The sequence below is a fragment of the Ascaphus truei genome, unplaced genomic scaffold, assembly GCF_040206685.1.
Source record: "Ascaphus truei isolate aAscTru1 unplaced genomic scaffold, aAscTru1.hap1 HAP1_SCAFFOLD_461, whole genome shotgun sequence".
NCBI lineage: Eukaryota > Metazoa > Chordata > Amphibia > Anura > Ascaphidae > Ascaphus > Ascaphus truei.
Window position 1 is genome coordinate 132,202 of NW_027456792.1, and position 20,770 is coordinate 152,971.

General features: G+C 46.9%; 1 protein-coding gene across 4 annotated transcripts in view; it reads right to left on the reverse strand.

Annotated features, from left to right (window-relative positions):
- The window catches only part of ARFIP2 (ARF interacting protein 2), a 177,742-nt gene that overhangs the window by 93,606 nt on the left and 63,366 nt on the right, over positions 1-20,770 (reverse strand). For all 4 annotated transcript variants that reach the window (XM_075584159.1, XM_075584157.1, XM_075584160.1 and 1 more), the window contains one exon: positions 11,791-11,896. In XM_075584159.1, the coding sequence (XP_075440274.1) occupies positions 11,791-11,889 (99 nt within the window). In that variant the 5' untranslated portion in view covers positions 11,890-11,896. The remainder of the gene's footprint in view (positions 1-11,790; positions 11,897-20,770) is intronic.

Consider the following 20,770-nt stretch of genomic DNA (forward strand, 5'->3'; position numbering starts at 1 on the left):
TCTACACTCTCCCTGTTAGAGAGAGAGCACATTACCTGGTCTTCTACACTCTCCCTGTTAGAGAGAGAGCACATTACCCGGTCTTCTACACTCTCCCTGTTAGAGAGAGAGCACATTACCCGGTCTTCTACACTCTCCCTGTTAGAGAGGGCACATTACCTGGTCTTCTACACTCTCCCTGTTAGAGAGGGCACATTACCTGGTCTTCTACACTCTCCCTGTTAGAGAGGGCACATTACCTGGTGTTCTACACTGTCCCTGTTAGAGAGGTCACATTACCTGTTCTAGACTCTCCTTGTAGAGGGGGTTGTGACGGGAGGGAGTGTGACGGGGAGGAAAGGGTTAATACCTGATTTGCCATGCATTACTGTTGTTGCCCTGTCCCCGCCATTTTTATTCCCCATGTGCAGGCCATTCCCTGTCTGCGAGGGTAAAAGACAAGATGCATTGCTTGCCATACCCTCTAACGACTTGGACATCCAGCTGTGATATGGGTGAATGAGCTTTGGTATTTTTATGACCAAGCCTGAAGGGGTTAAAATTATTTTTATGATGGAGCCTCAAAAGGCTCCCACAGATTTAGAGTCCCCCTGTCTAAAAGAGTGTCAATTATGACAAGACTCATAGGCCCATAATGTATACAATACTGGCATACTGATGCACAGCAGATGTCAGGCTAGTGACACCTTCGAGACAGAGACCAGACACAGTGGCCCCAAGAAATGGGTGTAGCCCAGGTATGCTAAGTGGCATGGGTGTCAACCTGACCCATGCGCCCTGCCCACCGGACAGCCCTTTTGACCGGTCTTATGAACTGTGGATCACTTGGCTATTCGTGGGTTTTTTTGTTCCCACGAGGGGATTGGATCCACATGTTAAAGATAGCTTTGGCCAGTCTATAACTGTGGCTCCCCAGGTATTTCCCTGTGTGACGGGAGACGCGCTTAACACATTTATATTTCGAGGATCCTGATTGAGCAGAACAGGTTGAGCAAAATAAACTGAGATTTATTCCCTTGATAGGCAAACACACGACAACTGCAGAATAAACGTAATAATTACACGTACGGGTAGAGAAACAGAGGATAATGTCCAGAAATGTGCAAAGCACCAGAAGATTGTCCTTTAAAATGTAATCCTTTTGCAAATTGCCAAATAAATAGCCAGTCCAATCCTTCTGTGAATGTGCAAAGTCTCTTCTGGTTCTCTGGGATTGGTCTGGATCCCCAGGGCTAACGAAATCCTGAAGCAGGGCAAGTTTCCTTGTTGCAATGTTTTTAACCCCTTGCGTTCTGGAACCGTAGCCGCTGTACTTAGGTCTTATCCACTTGAAGAAATCAGGTAGCAACAGCAACACAGCAACAACAAGAACACAGGAATGAGGGGTACAGGCCTTTTTAAGGACAAGGGCCTGTGAAGTATTACATTAGCCTCATCCCATTGGCAAGGAATTATCTTCCTCCTATCAGAACCTGCCATGTCACATGGGCAAATCCTACAGCCAGCTCAGGTAACTCTGAGCATGCTCAGTAAGCAGCTTGGTAGCACTGCTAAGTAAAAAGGGGCCACTCATTTCTGGGGACGCAATGTCTGGAGTTTGGTCCCAAGGTATGAAATATCCAGGAGGAGTAACAGGACCTGCTACTCAGAAACATCCTGATTAAGTGACACTTTAAGAATCTGGGGTCTTTCATCTCCTAGACGCATCGGCATCTCCCAACCGGGGGGGTCTTTCATGTATGCGTAACATTTGTTCCTTAATGCATTACAAAGGCAGGCAGAAAAAAATAGCATCCTGCCGGTAAATTTTAACTGCAACAGAAAGGCACTATCAAAAATATATGTTTCCCTTATGACAAAGTTATATTTTAAATATGTGTGTACTTGGGGGGTTACACTGAGGCTGCACCTCAAAAATCAGGGTGCTGGCTCACTCCGTTCCTAAATTAGCAGTCTTAAAAGGGGAACAGCATATAATATTAACCCCTTCATCCCCAATGCGAAATAGGGGTAACCAGCCGAGCCCACTGCCTTTATTAATGCGTTGATTACCCCCCATTTTCGCCACACCCAGTGTGATTCCTGAATTTTAATCCATGATGTAAAGATGCAAGACTTTGTTCCAGTACAGCAGCAACCAGTCCAGGAGTGAAGGGGTTAATAACCACATAACCACAGGACTTTTAAAACCAAGGCTGCATTTCTTGCACTGGCAAGCAAAGAACAATTTCTTTCGTTCCAAGGACAATTTATTTTGTTCCCTTATCCCAGTAAGTGTTGTTTTCAAGTGTATTCTGCAGATGTCGTGTGTTTGTCTATTAAGGAAATAAATCACAATTTATTTTGCAACTTGTTCTGTTCAATCAAGTACCCAGAAATATAAATGTGTTGATAAAAGTTGGTGTCATCGTGACAGGGAGTAATCAGGCACTCTAATAAAGGTTAAGCCTGTTTTGGTTACCCCTGATCCGTGTATAAGGGTCCCAGAGAGTTAGCTCTTGGGCCCAGTAACATTGTACCATTCCAATGTTTTGCATGTATTAAAAGCATTTTTTGTGTTTTCCCCTTTCCGGGCATTCCAGCGAGCAGGGATTGCTAGGGGGATGAGTTTCAAGGGGGAGAGGGGTGCGGAGGAAACATTGCCAGAATGTGCCTAGGAGTTTGGGGTCCGGAGTTGTCGGTTCCCCTATAGATGTACCCGGGAATCATGCCTGATTCATGGATACATGTAGGCACATTGTCCCGGCAATACCTCCCCTTGAAAACGCAAGCGCGACTCACCGCTAGGGTACCCTGATTCAGCACAAACCAGAAAGGAGAATGAGGCACAGGGATAAATAGGTATCCCTGTAGCTGATGGAATCCTTAGGCTAAGGGGGGTACCCCAGCTCGTGCCAAGGTGACCCCCCAACCAGTATATGGTTCATGGGTGCCCAACCATATATAAGGTTGGGGGGGGGGCACAGAGTCCAAACTGAGTCACAGGGAAAGTGTGTGAAAAATATACTTTAATGTAGTGTTATATGTTTTTACATTCGGAACCGAGGTCCAAACAGGCAGCCCGTGCAAACCCATAGTCGCCGGTAAGTCTGCTGGACATCGGAGTTCAAAGCAGCCAGAGGATGCCAGAGGTGTGAATAGCGTTTGGTCAGCGGGGAAAGGTGGAGTACCAGGTCCGGAGATCAATGGCCATCCTCCGGGATTCCACTTGTTCTGCCAGACCTGGTGGAGCCTGTCCTGCAGGTGGAGCTGGGGGAGAGGTGGCAGCTTGCACATGCCCCTTAGCTGTTTCGAATTTCCCACTGACCCGGCTTTTCAAGCCGGCTCGGCTCTGATTGGCTGCTTGGGAAAGTTCCCACGGGCTGATTGGCTGTCCGCTCTGCTTCCATTTTGTGAATGAAGCAGAGAATACTATAAGAAGCCATAAGCCAATCAGATTATGTGTTCCCCTTGAGTTAGAGCCGAAAGAACACTGGCTTTTCAAAGATGCTTTGTTTGTAATAGCAAAGCAACCGGCTTTGACTTCAAGCCTGAAAAGCCGCCCGCCAGAGACTAAGTCCCGACTTTTGGGACCAAGTTCTATAAAACGATCGTAGCGGACGCAGCGGGATTTTATGCCGATTTGAGTTACAGGAGATTTGGACACGGTCAGGAGGGACCAAGTTCTCAGAAGAGAACATAGCGGTGGCGTATGGAATTTTATGCCAATTTGGGTTCCAGAAGATTCCGGGCTAAGTCCCGGTCAGGGTAAAACTCTCCCATAGAGTTCCCTGCACCTAGGAAAGTCTTTTCTACCCCCAGTAAGTGTGTCTTTTCGTCTATCCTTGTGTGTAAGCGAATTTATGCCCAGTAAATTCCAATTTATTTCTCCATCTTGTTTTGCTCAATGAATGATCCTGGTAAAAAAAAGTGTAAATAACCTGGTCTCCCGTGACAACAGTGCAGTCTTCAATCGTGTTTCTTGTTGGGATACAGTCCATTTAATTTTTGAATCCATAGGGTCTATTTTCCATTTGATTTTTGAATCCATAGGATCTATTTTCCATTTGATTCTTCTTGGAGAATACATTCATGATGTAGAAGTTTTCAAATTCTGCAAATTCTCCCAATCTGTCCCCAAGTGTATTCCAGTTACCACAACCATACTTACCAACTGATGCTTTGTCTTCCTGTGGGACACCAATCTTTCCACTGAAATCTCCCACAACGATGTTGAGGAGACAATTTATTTTGTTGGTGTCACGGTAGACCAGTACTTTTACACCGAAACCACCGGGCTCACTAGCACCAGACAGGACAAGGTTGTTGAATAAAATGAAGTTTATTCTGGCAAGCCAGCAGACAAAACAAAGATGTACAAAACAAGATACAATCCCAACTGGGACCTGGGGAGTAGATTCTAGACTCGCTAGGTGCAAGGGCCTGCTTCAAGAAGGCTTGCCACGTCCGCTTCTCGTCCAGGATCTCAGAGTGCTGATCAAACAGCAGCCCCTCTGACGTGTATCTCCAGCTGGTCACAGTCGAGATCTAAAAGCCTTCACAGAATGTCTCTCAGATGCTCCTCTGAGGGAATCTCCACACTCCTTCTCCGAGTGTCTCTCCCTCTGTTAATCTCTCTCAGAAGAGAATCTCTGATGCTCTCCACACTCCTTCCCACAGTGTCTCTCTCCAAATTTCTCTGATCAGCAGTGCTTCTTATATATCCCTCTGTTGCTATTCTTTACATGGGACAGGGGCTGCTGGCCAATCAGACAAAACCTGATTGTCCACTCTTTCACACTCACCAAATGTCTGTAATACCTCCACACTCACAACCATTGTCTCAATACACATTTATCTGCAGGCACCTCAGCTGATATAGGGCCTCATGCAGAGAGCAGCGCTATGCAGAATTGGAGAGGGGGAAAATTTTTACCTTTTTTGGAGAGTTTTTATGTCCATATGCAGAAAGGGCAGAAAACTGCCTTTCTGCATATGGAGAGTTTCAACCAGCGCTATGAGCGCTATTAGCGCTGTTGAAACTACTGGGGAAAAAAATCGGGTTTTTTTTTTCCCTCTCCACCGGCCGCGGAGCGCCAGCTGCTTGGTGGAGAGGGAAAATGTTGAAAATCGCGCCATTTTTTTGCCGCGAACAGCCACTAGATGGCGATCGCGGCTCTCTGCATACGGCAGGAAAAAAACTGGAGAGAATTTAAACTCTCCAGGCGCGCGGCGAATTTGAAGGGGAAAAAAAAAAATGGCGCTTTTTTTTAAACTTGCCGGTTTCTGCCTTTCTGAAGGCAGAATCCGCCAATTAATGCCGCTTTCCATGTTAGCGCTGCTCTCTGCATGAGGCCCTAAATCACAGAGTTCCCTCCATAGAAATGCATCTCACATTACAAGTCTGCTATCTTAGAAATGAGCCCATACAGTCACATAATCAAATTTACACTTTAAATGACTGACTCCCAAATCACATCACAGAACATGCCAGCTTTCCCTAAACTGAGGAAAGGATTGACTCAGGGAATAAAGTGCTTTGGAATACATTCTCACATGCATAGTGCATTACACACTCTCACATGCATAGTGCATTATACACTCTCACATGCATAGTGCATTATACACTCTCACATGCATAGTGCATTACACATTCTCACATGCATAGTGCATTACACATTCTCACATGCATAGTGCATTACACATTCTCACATGCATTGTGCATTACACATTCTCACATGCATAGTGCATTATACACTCTCACATGCATAGTGCATTACACATTCTCACATGCATAGTGCATTACACATTCTCACATGCATAGTGCATTATACATTCTCACATGCATAGTGCATTACACATTCTCACATGCATAGTGCATTACACACTCTCACATGCATAGTGCATTATACACTCTCACATGCATAGTGCATTACACATTCTCACATGCATAGTGCATTACACACTCTCACATGCATAGTGCATTATACACTCTCACATGCATAGTGCATTATACATTCTCACATGCATAGTGCATTACACATTCTCACATGCATAGTGCATTATACATTCTCACATGCATAGTGCATTACACACTCTCACATGCATAGTGCATTACACACTCTCACATGCATAGTGCATTACACATTCTCACATGCATAGTGCATTATACACTCTCACATGCATAGTGCATTACACACTCTCACATGCATAGTGCATTACACACTCACATGCATAGTGCATTATACACTCTCACATGCATAGTGCATTACACATTCTCACATGCATAGTGCATTACACACTCTCACATGCATAGTGCATTACACATTCTCACATGCATAGTGCATTACACATTCTCACATGCATAGTGCATTATACATTCTCACATGCATAGTGCATTATACATTCTCACATGCATAGTGCATTACACATTCTCACATGCATAGTGCATTACACATTCTCACATGCATAGTGCATTACACATTCTCACATGCATAGTGCATTACATATTCTCACATGCATAGTGCATTACACATTCTCACATGCATAGTGCATTACACATTCTCACATGCATAGTGCATTATACATTCTCACATGCATAGTGCATTATACACTCTCACATGCATAGTGCATTACACATTCTCACATGCATAGTGCATTACACATTCTCACATGCATAGTGCATTACACACTCTCACATGCATAGTGCATTACACATTCTCACATGCATAGTGCATTACACATTCTCACATGCATAGTGCATTACACATTCTCACATGCATAGTGCATTATACATTCTCACATGCATAGTGCATTATACATTCTCACATGCATAGTGCATTACACATTCTCACATGCATAGTGCATTACACATTCTCACATGCATAGTGCATTACACATTCTCACATGCATAGTGCATTACACATTCTCACATGCATAGTGCATTACACATTCTCACATGCATAGTGCATTACACATTCTCACATGCATAGTGCATTACACATTTTCACATGCATAGTGCATTACACATTCTCACATGCATAGTGCATTACACATTCTCACATGCATAGTGCATTACACATTCTCACATGCATAGTGCATTACACATTCTCACATGCATAGTGCATTACACATTCTCACATGCATAGTGCATTACACATTCTCACATGCATAGTGCATTACACATTCTCACATGCATAGTGCATTACACATTCTCACATGCATAGTGCATTATACATTCTCACATGCATAGTGCATTATACATTCTCACATGCATAGTGCATTACACATTCTCACATGCATAGTGCATTACACATTCTCACATGCATAGTGCATTACACATTCTCACATGCATAGTGCATTACACATTCTCACATGCATAGTGCATTACACATTCTCACATGCATAGTGCATTACACATTCTCACATGCATAGTGCATTACACATTCTCACATGCATAGTGCATTACACATTCTCACATGCATAGTGCATTACACATTCTCACATGCATAGTGCATTACACATTCTCACATGCATAGTGCATTACACATTCTCACATGCATAGTGCATTACACATTCTCACATGCATAGTGCATTACACATTCTCACATGCATAGTGCATTACACATTCTCACATGCATAGTGCATTATACATTCTCACATGCATAGTGCATTACACATTCTCACATGCATAGTGCATTACACATTCTCACATGCATAGTGCATTACACATTCTCACATGCATAGTGCATTACACATTCTCACATGCATAGTGCATTACACATTCTCACATGCATAGTGCATTACACATTCTCACATGCATAGTGCATTACACATTCTCACGTGCATAGTGCATTACACATTCTCACGTGCATAGTGCATTACACATTCTCACATGCATAGTGCATTACACATTCTCACGTGCATAGTGCATTACACATTCTCACGTGCATAGTGCATTACACATTCTCACGTGCATAGTGCATTACACACTCACATGCATAGTGCATTACACACTCTCACGTGCATAGTGCATTACACATTCTCACATGCATAGTGCATTATACATTCTCACATGCATAGTGCATTACACATTCTCACATGCATAGTGCATTATACATTCTCACATGCATAGGGCATTACACATTCTCACATGCATAGTGCATTACACATTCTCTCACATGCATAGTGCATTACACATTCTCACATACATAGTGCATTACACATTCTCACATGCATAGTGCATTACACATTCTCACATGCATAGTGCATTACACATTCTCACATGCATAGTGCATTACACATTCTCACATGCATAGTGCATTACACATTCTCACATGCATAGTGCATTACACATTCTCACGTGCATAGTGCATTACACATTCTCACATGCATAGTGCATTACACATTCTCACGTGCATAGTGCATTACACACTCACATGCATAGTGCATTACACACTCTCACGTGCATAGTGCATTACACATTCTCACATGCATAGTGCATTATACATTCTCACATGCATAGTGCATTACACATTCTCACATGCATAGTGCATTATACATTCTCACATGCATAGGGCATTACACATTCTCACATGCATAGTGCATTACACATTCTCACATGCATAGTGCATTACACATTCTCACATACATAGTGCATTACACATTCTCACATGCATAGTGCATTACACATTCTCACATGCATAGTGCATTACACATTCTCACATGCATAGTGCATTACACATTCTCACATGCATAGTGCATTACACATTCTCACATGCATAGTGCATTATACATTCTCACATACATAGGGCATTACACATTCTCACATGCATAGTGCATTACACATTCTCACATGCATAGTGCATTACACATTCTCACATGCATAGTGCATTACACATTCTCACATACAAAGGGGCCTATGCAGAGAGCAGCGAATTTTCGAAATTCGCCATTTTTTGGAGAAAATCGCGCAGAAAGCAGCAGAAAATGGCGAGTTCCGAAAAACGCGCCAATTTTTCTTTTCTATTTGTAAAACTCGCCTTGCGGCTGGCGAGAACCTCAATCTCGCCAGTTTTAAAAATATCCGTATGCAGAGAGGCGCGAACGGCATCTAGCGGCTGTTCGCGCCAATAAAATGGCGCGATTGTCTCCGTTTTGCCTCGCCAAAAAAAACTGCCGCTCGCGGCCATTGCAAAGGGGAAAAAAAAGGCGCAAATTTGTTTTAACACATTTCTGAAGCGCGCATCTCGCCAATTTAAACTCGCCACACGCATCCATGTTAAACATAGCAGAATTCGCACTTTTCTGCATATGGAGATTAAAACTCTCCAAAAAAGCTACTTTTTAATAAATTCGCCAATTTTAAAATTCGCTGCTCTCTGCATGAGGCCCATAGTGCATTACACATTCTCACATGCATAGTGCATTACACATTCTCACATACATAGTGCATTACATATTCTCACATGCATAGTGCATTACACATTCTCACATGCATAGTGCATTACATATTCTCACATGCATAGTGCATTACACATTCTCACATGCATAGTGCATTACACATTCTCACATACATAGTGCATTACACATTCTCACATGCATAGTGCATTATACATTCTCACATGCATAGTGCATTTTACATTCTCACATGCATAGTGCATTACACATTCTCACATGCATAGTGCATTATACATTCTCACATGCATAGTGCATTACACATTCTCACATGCATAGTGCATTACACATTCTCACATGCATAGTGCATTATACATTCTCACATGCATAGTGCATTATACATTCTCACATGCATAGTGCATTACACATTCTCACATGCATAGTGCATTACACATTCTCACATGCATAGTGCATTATACATTCTCACATGCATAGTGCATTATACATTCTCACATGCATAGTGCATTACACATTCTCACATGCATAGTGCATTACACATTCTCACATACATAGTGCATTACACACTCTCACATGCATAGTGCATTACACATTCTCACATGCATAGTGCATTACACATTCTCACATGCATAGTGCATTACACATTCTCACATGCATAGTGCATTACACATTCTCACATGCATAGTGCATTACACATTCTCACATGCATAGTGCATTACACATTCCCTGTTATCCCCCAGATATTAAATACATTTGGCTGAAATAAGCCTTACACAGGGGGCCAAGTTACATGGATTTAGGGGTAGCTAGCTGGGCTTCATCCCAGTTTTGTGATGCCAGCTCCCCCTCACCGTCACACATGGTTCATTTCATGGTAGAAGTCTCTGATGCATGGTCCGTGTGACTTGACGTTGGGGCCTTTACCTGGGTTATTTGAAGCCTGTATCTGTCACCTGAATGACGATTCTGGCCGCTCTTTCCGATGCTCTTTCATACTCCACTGGTTTTTCTCCATCTCTTGTTAATGATGAAGTCTCCTCCACGGATTCGGCCATTATTTGTACCTCTGTACTAGAATAGGTGTCCACTTTTGAGCTCAATGAGGCCTTCATCTTTTCTTCTAACTTCACGAAGGCCAACAATATCCCATTGAATCTTTTTACGTTCGTCTTCCAGTTCTTGCCGCGCGGCTTCACTGGAGAGAGTCCGGCAGCTATCGGTAGCCACGTCTAGGTTTGAATGACCGCTTATGTTTAGCACCTGGGGTCTCTTAGCACCCTCTACCATCATGTCTTCTTCCTGAACGCCGTCACGACCCGAGACAACCCAGCCTCCGGAGAATGAGGAGTGGGTGGTGTTGTGGAGGGGGTGGGAGGGGGTGGGTGGTGTTGTGGAGGGGGTGGGAGGGGGTGGGAGGGGGTGGGAGGGGGTGGGAGGGGGTGGGAGGGGGTGGGAGGGGGTGGGAGGGGGTGGGAGGGGGTGGGAGGGGTTGTGGAGGGAGTGGGTGGTGTTGTGGAGGGGGTGGGAGGGGGTGGGAGGGGGTGGGAGGGGGTGGGAGGGGGTGGGAGGGGGTGGGAGGGGGTGGGAGGGGGTGGGAGGGGGTGGGAGGGGGTGGGAGGGGGTGGGAGGGGGTGGGAGGTGTTGTGGAGGGGGTGGGAGGGGGTGGGTGGTGTTGTGGAGGGAGTGGGTGGTGTTGTGGAGGGGGGTGGGGGGTGGTGTTGTGGAGGGGGTGGGAGGGGGTGGGAGGGGGTGGGAGGGGGTGGGAGGGGGTGGGAGGGGGTGGGAGGGGGTGGGAGGGGGTGGGAGGGGGTGGGAGGGGGTGGGTGGTGTTGTGGAGGGGGTGGGAGTGGGTGGTGTTGTGGAGGGGGTGGGAGGGGGTGGGAGGGGGTGGGAGGGGGTGGGAGGGGGTGGGAGGGGGTGGGAGGGGGTGGGAGGGGGTGGGAGGGGGTGGGAGGGGGTGGGAGGGGGTGGGAGGGGGTGGGAGGGGGTGGGAGGGGGTGGGAGGGGGTGGGAGGGGGTAGGAGTATACTGCTGCGGCCAACTTCAATCTCACAAATGCCCGTAATGTTCCGGGGCTTTTTTTGGCTGCCGCCGAACTTGGCCGCGTCTTCCCCTCCCCTCGCGACCCCCTGGCTGCCTCTGCTCACCCTCTTCCCGCATCTCCCCTCCATTTCCCTGTCCCATGGCCCCTTACCAGGGGATGCCGGCGGAAAGTGTGACCGGCGCCACAGTGACGCGCGGCACGCATCACCAGCCACGTGTCACCAGCCGCGTCTGCCCGGTGTCTGCCCGCACATTGCGGTGGCGGCCGCTGAAGACTCAGCTCGGCCGCCACTGTACTTGCTGTTGTAGATGGGGTAGGAGGGTGTGTGGGGAATCAGGGGGTAGGTACATTACCTGCTCCAGGCTCTCGTCCTCATTGAGGGTCCCCGACACCCCGTTGCTGTTGATCGGGATCTCCATGGTTGCGGCTTTGCTCATGATTCCTTCAGACATGGTGACCCTGCGGGAGAGACAGAGGGAGAAGTGAGGAGCAGCCAAAGCCACCGGCACATGTACACACCACCAGCACCGATAATGTACCGTATAAACACACAGCTACACCGGCACATGTACACACCGCCAGCACTGATAATGTACCGTATAAACACACAGCTACACCGGCACATGTACACACCACCGATAATGTACCGTATAAACACACAGCTACACCGGCACATGTACACACCACCAGCACCGATAATGTACCGTATAAACACACAGCTACACCGGCACATGTACACACCGCCAGCACCGATAATGTACCGTATAAACACACAGCTACACCGGCACATGTACACACCACCAGCACCGATAATGTACCGTATAAACACACAGCTACACCGGCACATGTACACACCGCCAGCACTGATAATGTACCGTATAAACACACAGCTACACCGGCACATGTACACACCACCAGCACCGATAATGTACCGTATAAACACACAGCTACACCGGCACATGTACACACCGCCAGCACCGATAATGTACCGTATAAACACACAGCTACACCGGCACATGTACACACCACCAGCACCGATAATGTACCGTATAAACACACAGCTACACCGGCACATGTACACACCGCCAGCACTGATAATGTACCCTATAAACACACAGCTACACCGGCACATGTACACACCACCAGCACCGATAATGTACCGTATAAACACACAGCTACACCGGCACATGTACACACCGCCAGCACCGATAATGTACCGTATAAACACACAGCTACACCGCACATGTACAGACCGCCAGCACCAATAATGTACCGTATAAACACACAGCTACACCGGCACATGTACACACCACCAGCACCGATAATGTACCGTATAAACACACAGCTACACCGGCACATGTACACACCACCGATAATGTACCGTATAAACACACAGCTACACCGGCACATGTACACACCACCAGCACCGATAATGTACCGTATAAACACACAGCTAAACCGCACATGTACACACCACCAGCACCGATAATGTACCGTATAAACACACAGCTACACCGGCACATGTACACACCACCAGCACCGATAATGTACCGTATAAACACACAGCTACACCGGCACATGTACACACCACCGATAATGTACCGTATAAACACACAGCTACACCGGCACATGTACACACCGCCAGCACTGATAATGTACCGTATAAACACACAGCTACACCGGCACATGTACACACCGCCAGCACCGATAATGTACCGTATAAACACACAGCTACACCGGCACATGTACACACCACCGATAATGTACCGTATAAACACACAGCTACACCGGCACATGTACACACCACCGATAATGTACCGTATAAACACACAGCTACACCGGCACATGTACACACCACCAATAATGTACCGTATAAACACACAGCTACACCGGTACATGTACACACCACCGATAATGTACCGTATAAACACACAGCTACACCGGCACATGTACACACCGCCAGCACTGATAATGTACACGTATAAACACACAGCTACACCGGCACATGTACACACCACCAGCACCGATAATGTACCGTATAAACACACAGCTACACCGGCACATGTACACACCACCAGCACCGATAATGTACCGTATAAACACACAGCTACACCGGCACATGTACACACCGCCAGCACTGATAATGTACCATATAAACACACAGCTACACCGGCACATGTACACACCGCCAGCACTGATAATGTACCGTATAAACACACAGCTACACCGGCACATGTACACACCACCAGCACGATAATGTACCGTATAAACACACAGCTACACCGGCACATGTACACACCACCGATAATGTACCGTATAAACACACAGCTACACCGGCACATGTACACACCACCGATAATGTACCGTATAAACACACAGCTACACCGGCACATGTACACACCACCAGCACCAATAATGTACCATATAAACACACAGCTAAACCGCACATGTACACACCGCCAGCACCGATAATGTACCGTATAAACACACAGCTACACCGGCACATGTACACACCACCGATAATGTACCGTATAAACACACAGCTACACCGGCACATGTACACACCACCAATAATGTACCGTATAAACACACAGCTACACCGGTACATGTACACACCGCCAGCACTGATAATGTACCGTATAAACACACAGCTACACCGGCACATGTACACACCGCCAGCACCGATAATGTACCGTATAAACACACAGCTACACTGGCACATGTACACACCGCCAGCACCGATAATGTACCGTATAAACACACAGCTACACCGGCACATGTACACACCACCAGCACCGATAATGTACCGTATAAACACACAGCTACACCGGCACATGTACACACCACCAGCACCGATAATGTACCGTATAAACACACAGCTACACCGGCACATGTACACACCGCCAGCACCGATAATGTACCGTATAAACACACAGCTACACCGCACATGTACAGACCGCCAGCACCAATAATGTACCGTATAAACACACAGCTACACCGGCACATGTACACACCACCAGCACCGATAATGTACCGTATAAACACACAGCTACACCGGCACATGTACACACCACCGATAATGTACCGTATAAACACACAGCTACACCGGCACATGTACACACCACCAGCACCGATAATGTACCGTATAAACACACAGCTAAACCGCACATGTACACACCACCAGCACCGATAATGTACCGTATAAACACACAGCTACACCGGCACATGTACACACCACCAGCACCGATAATGTACCGTATAAACACACAGCTACACCGGCACATGTACACACCACCGATAATGTACCGTATAAACACACAGCTACACCGGCACATGTACACACCACCAATAATGTACCGTATAAACACACAGCTACACCGGCACATGTACACACCACCGATAATGTACCGTATAAACACACAGCTACACCGGCACATGTACACACCACCGATAATGTACCGTATAAACACACAGCTACACCGGCACATGTACACACCACCGATAATGTACCGTATAAACACACAGCTACACCGGCACATGTACACACCACCAGCACCAATAATGTACCATATAAACACACAGCTAAACCGCACATGTACACACCGCCAGCACCGATAATGTACCGTATAAACACACAGCTACACCGGCACATGTACACACCACCGATAATGTACCGTATAAACACACAGCTACACCGGCACATGTACACACCACCAATAATGTACCGTATAAACACACAGCTACACCGGTACATGTACACACCGCCAGCACTGATAATGTACCGTATAAACACACAGCTACACCGGCACATGTACACACCGCCAGCACCGATAATGTACCGTATAAACACACAGCTACACTGGCACATGTACACACCGCCAGCACCGATAATGTACCGTATAAACACACAGCTACACCGGCACATGTACACACCACCAGCACCGATAATGTACCGTATAAACACACAGCTACACCGGCACATGTACACACCACCAGCACCGATAATGTACCGTATAAACACACAGCTACACCGGCACATGTACACACCGCCAGCACCGATAATGTACCGTATAAACACACAGCTACACCGCACATGTACAGACCGCCAGCACCAATAATGTACCGTATAAACACACAGCTACACCGGCACATGTACACACCACCAGCACCGATAATGTACCGTATAAACACACAGCTACACCGGCACATGTACACACCACCGATAATGTACCGTATAAACACACAGCTACACCGGCACATGTACACACCACCAGCACCGATAATGTACCGTATAAACACACAGCTAAACCGCACATGTACACACCACCAGCACCGATAATGTACCGTATAAACACACAGCTACACCGGCACATGTACACACCACCAGCACCGATAATGTACCGTATAAACACACAGCTACACCGGCACATGTACACACCACCGATAATGTACCGTATAAACACACAGCTACACCGGCACATGTACACACCGCCAGCACTGATAATGTACCGTATAAACACACAGCTACACCGGCACATGTACACACCGCCAGCACCGATAATGTACCGTATAAACACACAGCTACACCGGCACATGTACACACCACCGATAATGTACCGTATAAACACACAGCTACACCGGCACATGTACACACCACCGATAATGTACCGTATAAACACACAGCTACACCGGCACATGTACACACCACCAATAATGTACCGTATAAACACACAGCTACACCGGTACATGTACACACCACCGATAATGTACCGTATAAACACACAGCTACACCGGCACATGTACACACCGCCAGCACTGATAATGTACACGTATAAACACACAGCTACACCGGCACATGTACACACCACCAGCACCGATAATGTACCGTATAAACACACAGCTACACCGGCACATGTACACACCACCAGCACCGATAATGTACCGTATAAACACACAGCTACACCGGCACATGTACACACCGCCAGCACTGATAATGTACCATATAAACACACAGCTACACCGGCACATGTACACACCGCCAGCACTGATAATGTACCGTATAAACACACAGCTACACCGGCACATGTACACACCACCAGCACGATAATGTACCGTATAAACACACAGCTACACCGGCACATGTACACACCACCGATAATGTACCGTATAAACACACAGCTACACCGGCACATGTACACACCACCGATAATGTACCGTATAAACACACAGCTACACCGGCACATGTACACACCACCAGCACCAATAATGTACCATATAAACACACAGCTAAACCGCACATGTACACACCGCCAGCACCGATAATGTACCGTATAAACACACAGCTACACCGGCACATGTACACACCACCGATAATGTACCGTATAAACACACAGCTACACCGGCACATGTACACACCACCAATAATGTACCGTATAAACACACAGCTACACCGGTACATGTACACACCGCCAGCACTGATAATGTACCGTATAAACACACAGCTACACCGGCACATGTACACACCGCCAGCACCGATAATGTACCGTATAAACACACAGCTACACTGGCACATGTACACACCGCCAGCACCGATAATGTACCGTATAAACACACAGCTACACCGGCACATGTACACACCACCAGCACCGATAATGTACCGTATAAACACACAGCTACACCGGCACATGTACACACCACCAGCACCGATAATGTACCGTATAAACACACAGCTACACCGGCACATGTACACACCGCCAGCACCGATAATGTACCGTATAAACACACAGCTACACCGGCACATGTACACACCGCCAGCACCGATAATGTACCGTATAAACACACAGCTACACTGGCACATGTACACACCGCCAGCACCGATAATGTACCGTATAAACACACAGCTACACCGGCACATGTACACACCACCAGCACGATAATGTACCGTATAAACACACAGCTACACCGGCACATGTACACACCACCGATAATGTACCGTATAAACACACAGCTACACCGGCACATGTACACACCACCGATAATGTACCGTATAAACACACAGCTACACCGGCACATGTACACACCACCAGCACCAATAATGTACCATATAAACACACAGCTAAACCGCACATGTACACACCGCCAGCACCGATAATGTACCGTATAAACACACAGCTACACCGGCACATGTACACACCACCGATAATGTACCGTATAAACACACAGCTACACCGGCACATGTACACACCACCAATAATGTACCGTATAAACACACAGCTACACCGGTACATGTACACACCGCCAGCACTGATAATGTACCGTATAAACACACAGCTACACCGGCACATGTACACACCGCCAGCACCGATAATGTACCGTATAAACACACAGCTACACTGGCACATGTACACACCGCCAGCACCGATAATGTACCGTATAAACACACAGCTACACCGGCACATGTACACACCACCAGCACTGATAATGTACCATATAAACACACAGCTACACCGGCACATGTACACACCGCCAGAACCGATAATGTACCGTATAAACACACAGCTACACCGGCACATGTACACACCACCAGCACCGATAATGTACCGTATAAACACACAGCTACACCGGCACATGTACACACCACCAGCACCGATAATGTACCGTATAAACACACAGCTACACCGGCACATGTACACACCACCAGCACCGATAATGTACCATATAAACACACAGCTACACCGGCACATGTACACACCACCAGCACGATAATGTACCGTATAAACACACAGCTACACCGGCACATGTACACACCGCCAGCACTGATAATGTACCATATAAACACACAGCTACACCGGCACATGTACACACCGCCAGCACTGATAATGTACCGTATAAACACACAGCTACACCGGCACATGTACACACCGCCAGCACTGATAATGTACCGTATAAACACACAGCTACACCGGTACATGTACACACCGCCAGCACTGATAATGTACCGTATAAACACACAGCTACACCGGCACATGTACACACCACCAGCACCGATAATGTACCGTATAAACACACAGCTACACCGGCACATGTACACACCGCCAGCACCGATAATGTACCGTATAAACACACAGCTACACCGGCACATGTACACACCACCAGCACCGATAATGTACCATATAAACACACAGCTACACCGGCACATGTACACACCGCCAGCACCGATAATGTACCGTATAAACACACAGCTACACCGGCACATGTACACACCGCCAGCACTGATAATGTACCATATAAACACACAGCTACACCGGCACATGTACACACCGCCAGCACCGATAATGTACCGTATAAACACACAGCTACACCGGCACATGTACACACCACCAGCACGATAATGTACCGTATAAACACACAGCTACACCGGCACATGTACACACCGCCAGCACCGATAATGTACCGTATAAACACACAGCTACACCGGCACATGTACACACCGCCAGCACCGATAATGTACCGTATAAACACACAGCTACACTGGCACATGTACACACCGCCAGCACCGATAATGTACCGTATAAACACACAGCTACACCGGCACATGTACACACCGCCAGCACCGATAATGTACCGTATAAACACACAGCTACACCGGCACATGTACACACCACCAGCACTGATAATGTACCGTATAAACACACAGCTACACCGGCACATGTACACACCGCCAGCACTGATAATGTACCATATAAACACACAGCTACACCGGCACATGTACACACCACCAGCACCGATAATGTACCGTATAAACACACAGCTACACCGGCACATGTACACACCACCGATAATGTACCGTATAAACACACAGCTACACCGGCACATGTACACACCACCAGCACCGATAATGTACCGTATAAACACACAGCTACACCGGCACATGTACACACCACCAGCACCGATAATGTACCGTATAAACACACAGCTACACCGGCACATGTACACACCGCCAGCACTGATAATGTACCGTATAAACACACAGCTACACCGGCACATGTACACACCACCAGCACCGATAATGTACCGTATAAACACACAGCTACACAGGCACATGTACACACCGCCAGCACCGATAATGTACCGTATAAACACACAGCTACACCGCACATGTACAGACCGCCAGCACCAATAATGTACCGTATAAACACACAGCTACACCGGCACATGTACACACCACCAGCACCGATAATGTACCGTATAAACACACAGCTACACCGGCACATGTACACACCACCGATAATGTACCGTATAAACACACAGCTACACCGGCACATGTACACACCACCAGCACCGATAATGTACCGTATAAACACACAGCTAAACCGCACATGTACACACCACCAGCACCGATAATGTACCGTATAAACACACAGCTACACCGGCACATGTACACACCACCAGCACCGATAATGTACCGTATAAACACACAGCTACACCGGCACATGTACACACCACCGATAATGTACCGTATAAACACACAGCTACACCGGCACATGTACACACCGCCAGCACTGATAATGTACCGTATAAACACACAGCTACACCGGCACATGTACACACCGCCAGCACCGATAATGTACCGTATAAACACACAGCTACACCGGCACATGTACACACCACCGATAATGTACCGTATAAACACACAGCTACACCGGCACATGTACACACCACCGATAATGTACCGTATAAACACACAGCTACACCGGCACATGTACACACCACCAATAATGTACCGTATAAACACACAGCTACACCGGTACATGTACACACCACCGATAATGTACCGTATAAACACACAGCTACACCGGCACATGTACACACCGCCAGCACTGATAATGTACACGTATAAACACACAGCTACACCGGCACATGTACACACCACCAGCACCGATAATGTACCGTATAAACACACAGCTACACCGGCACATGTACACACCACCAGCACCGATAATGTACCGTATAAACACACAGCTACAACGGCACATGTACACACCGCCAGCACTGATAATGTACCATATAAACACACAGCTACACCGGCACATGTACACACCGCCAGCACTGATAATGTACCGTATAAACACACAGCTACACCGGCACATGTACACACCACCAGCACGATAATGTACCGTATAAACACACAGCTACACCGGCACATGTACACACCACCGATAATGTACCGTATAAACACACAGCTACACCGGCACATGTACACACCACCGATAATGTACCGTATAAACACACAGCTACACCGGCACATGTACACACCACCAGCACCAATAATGT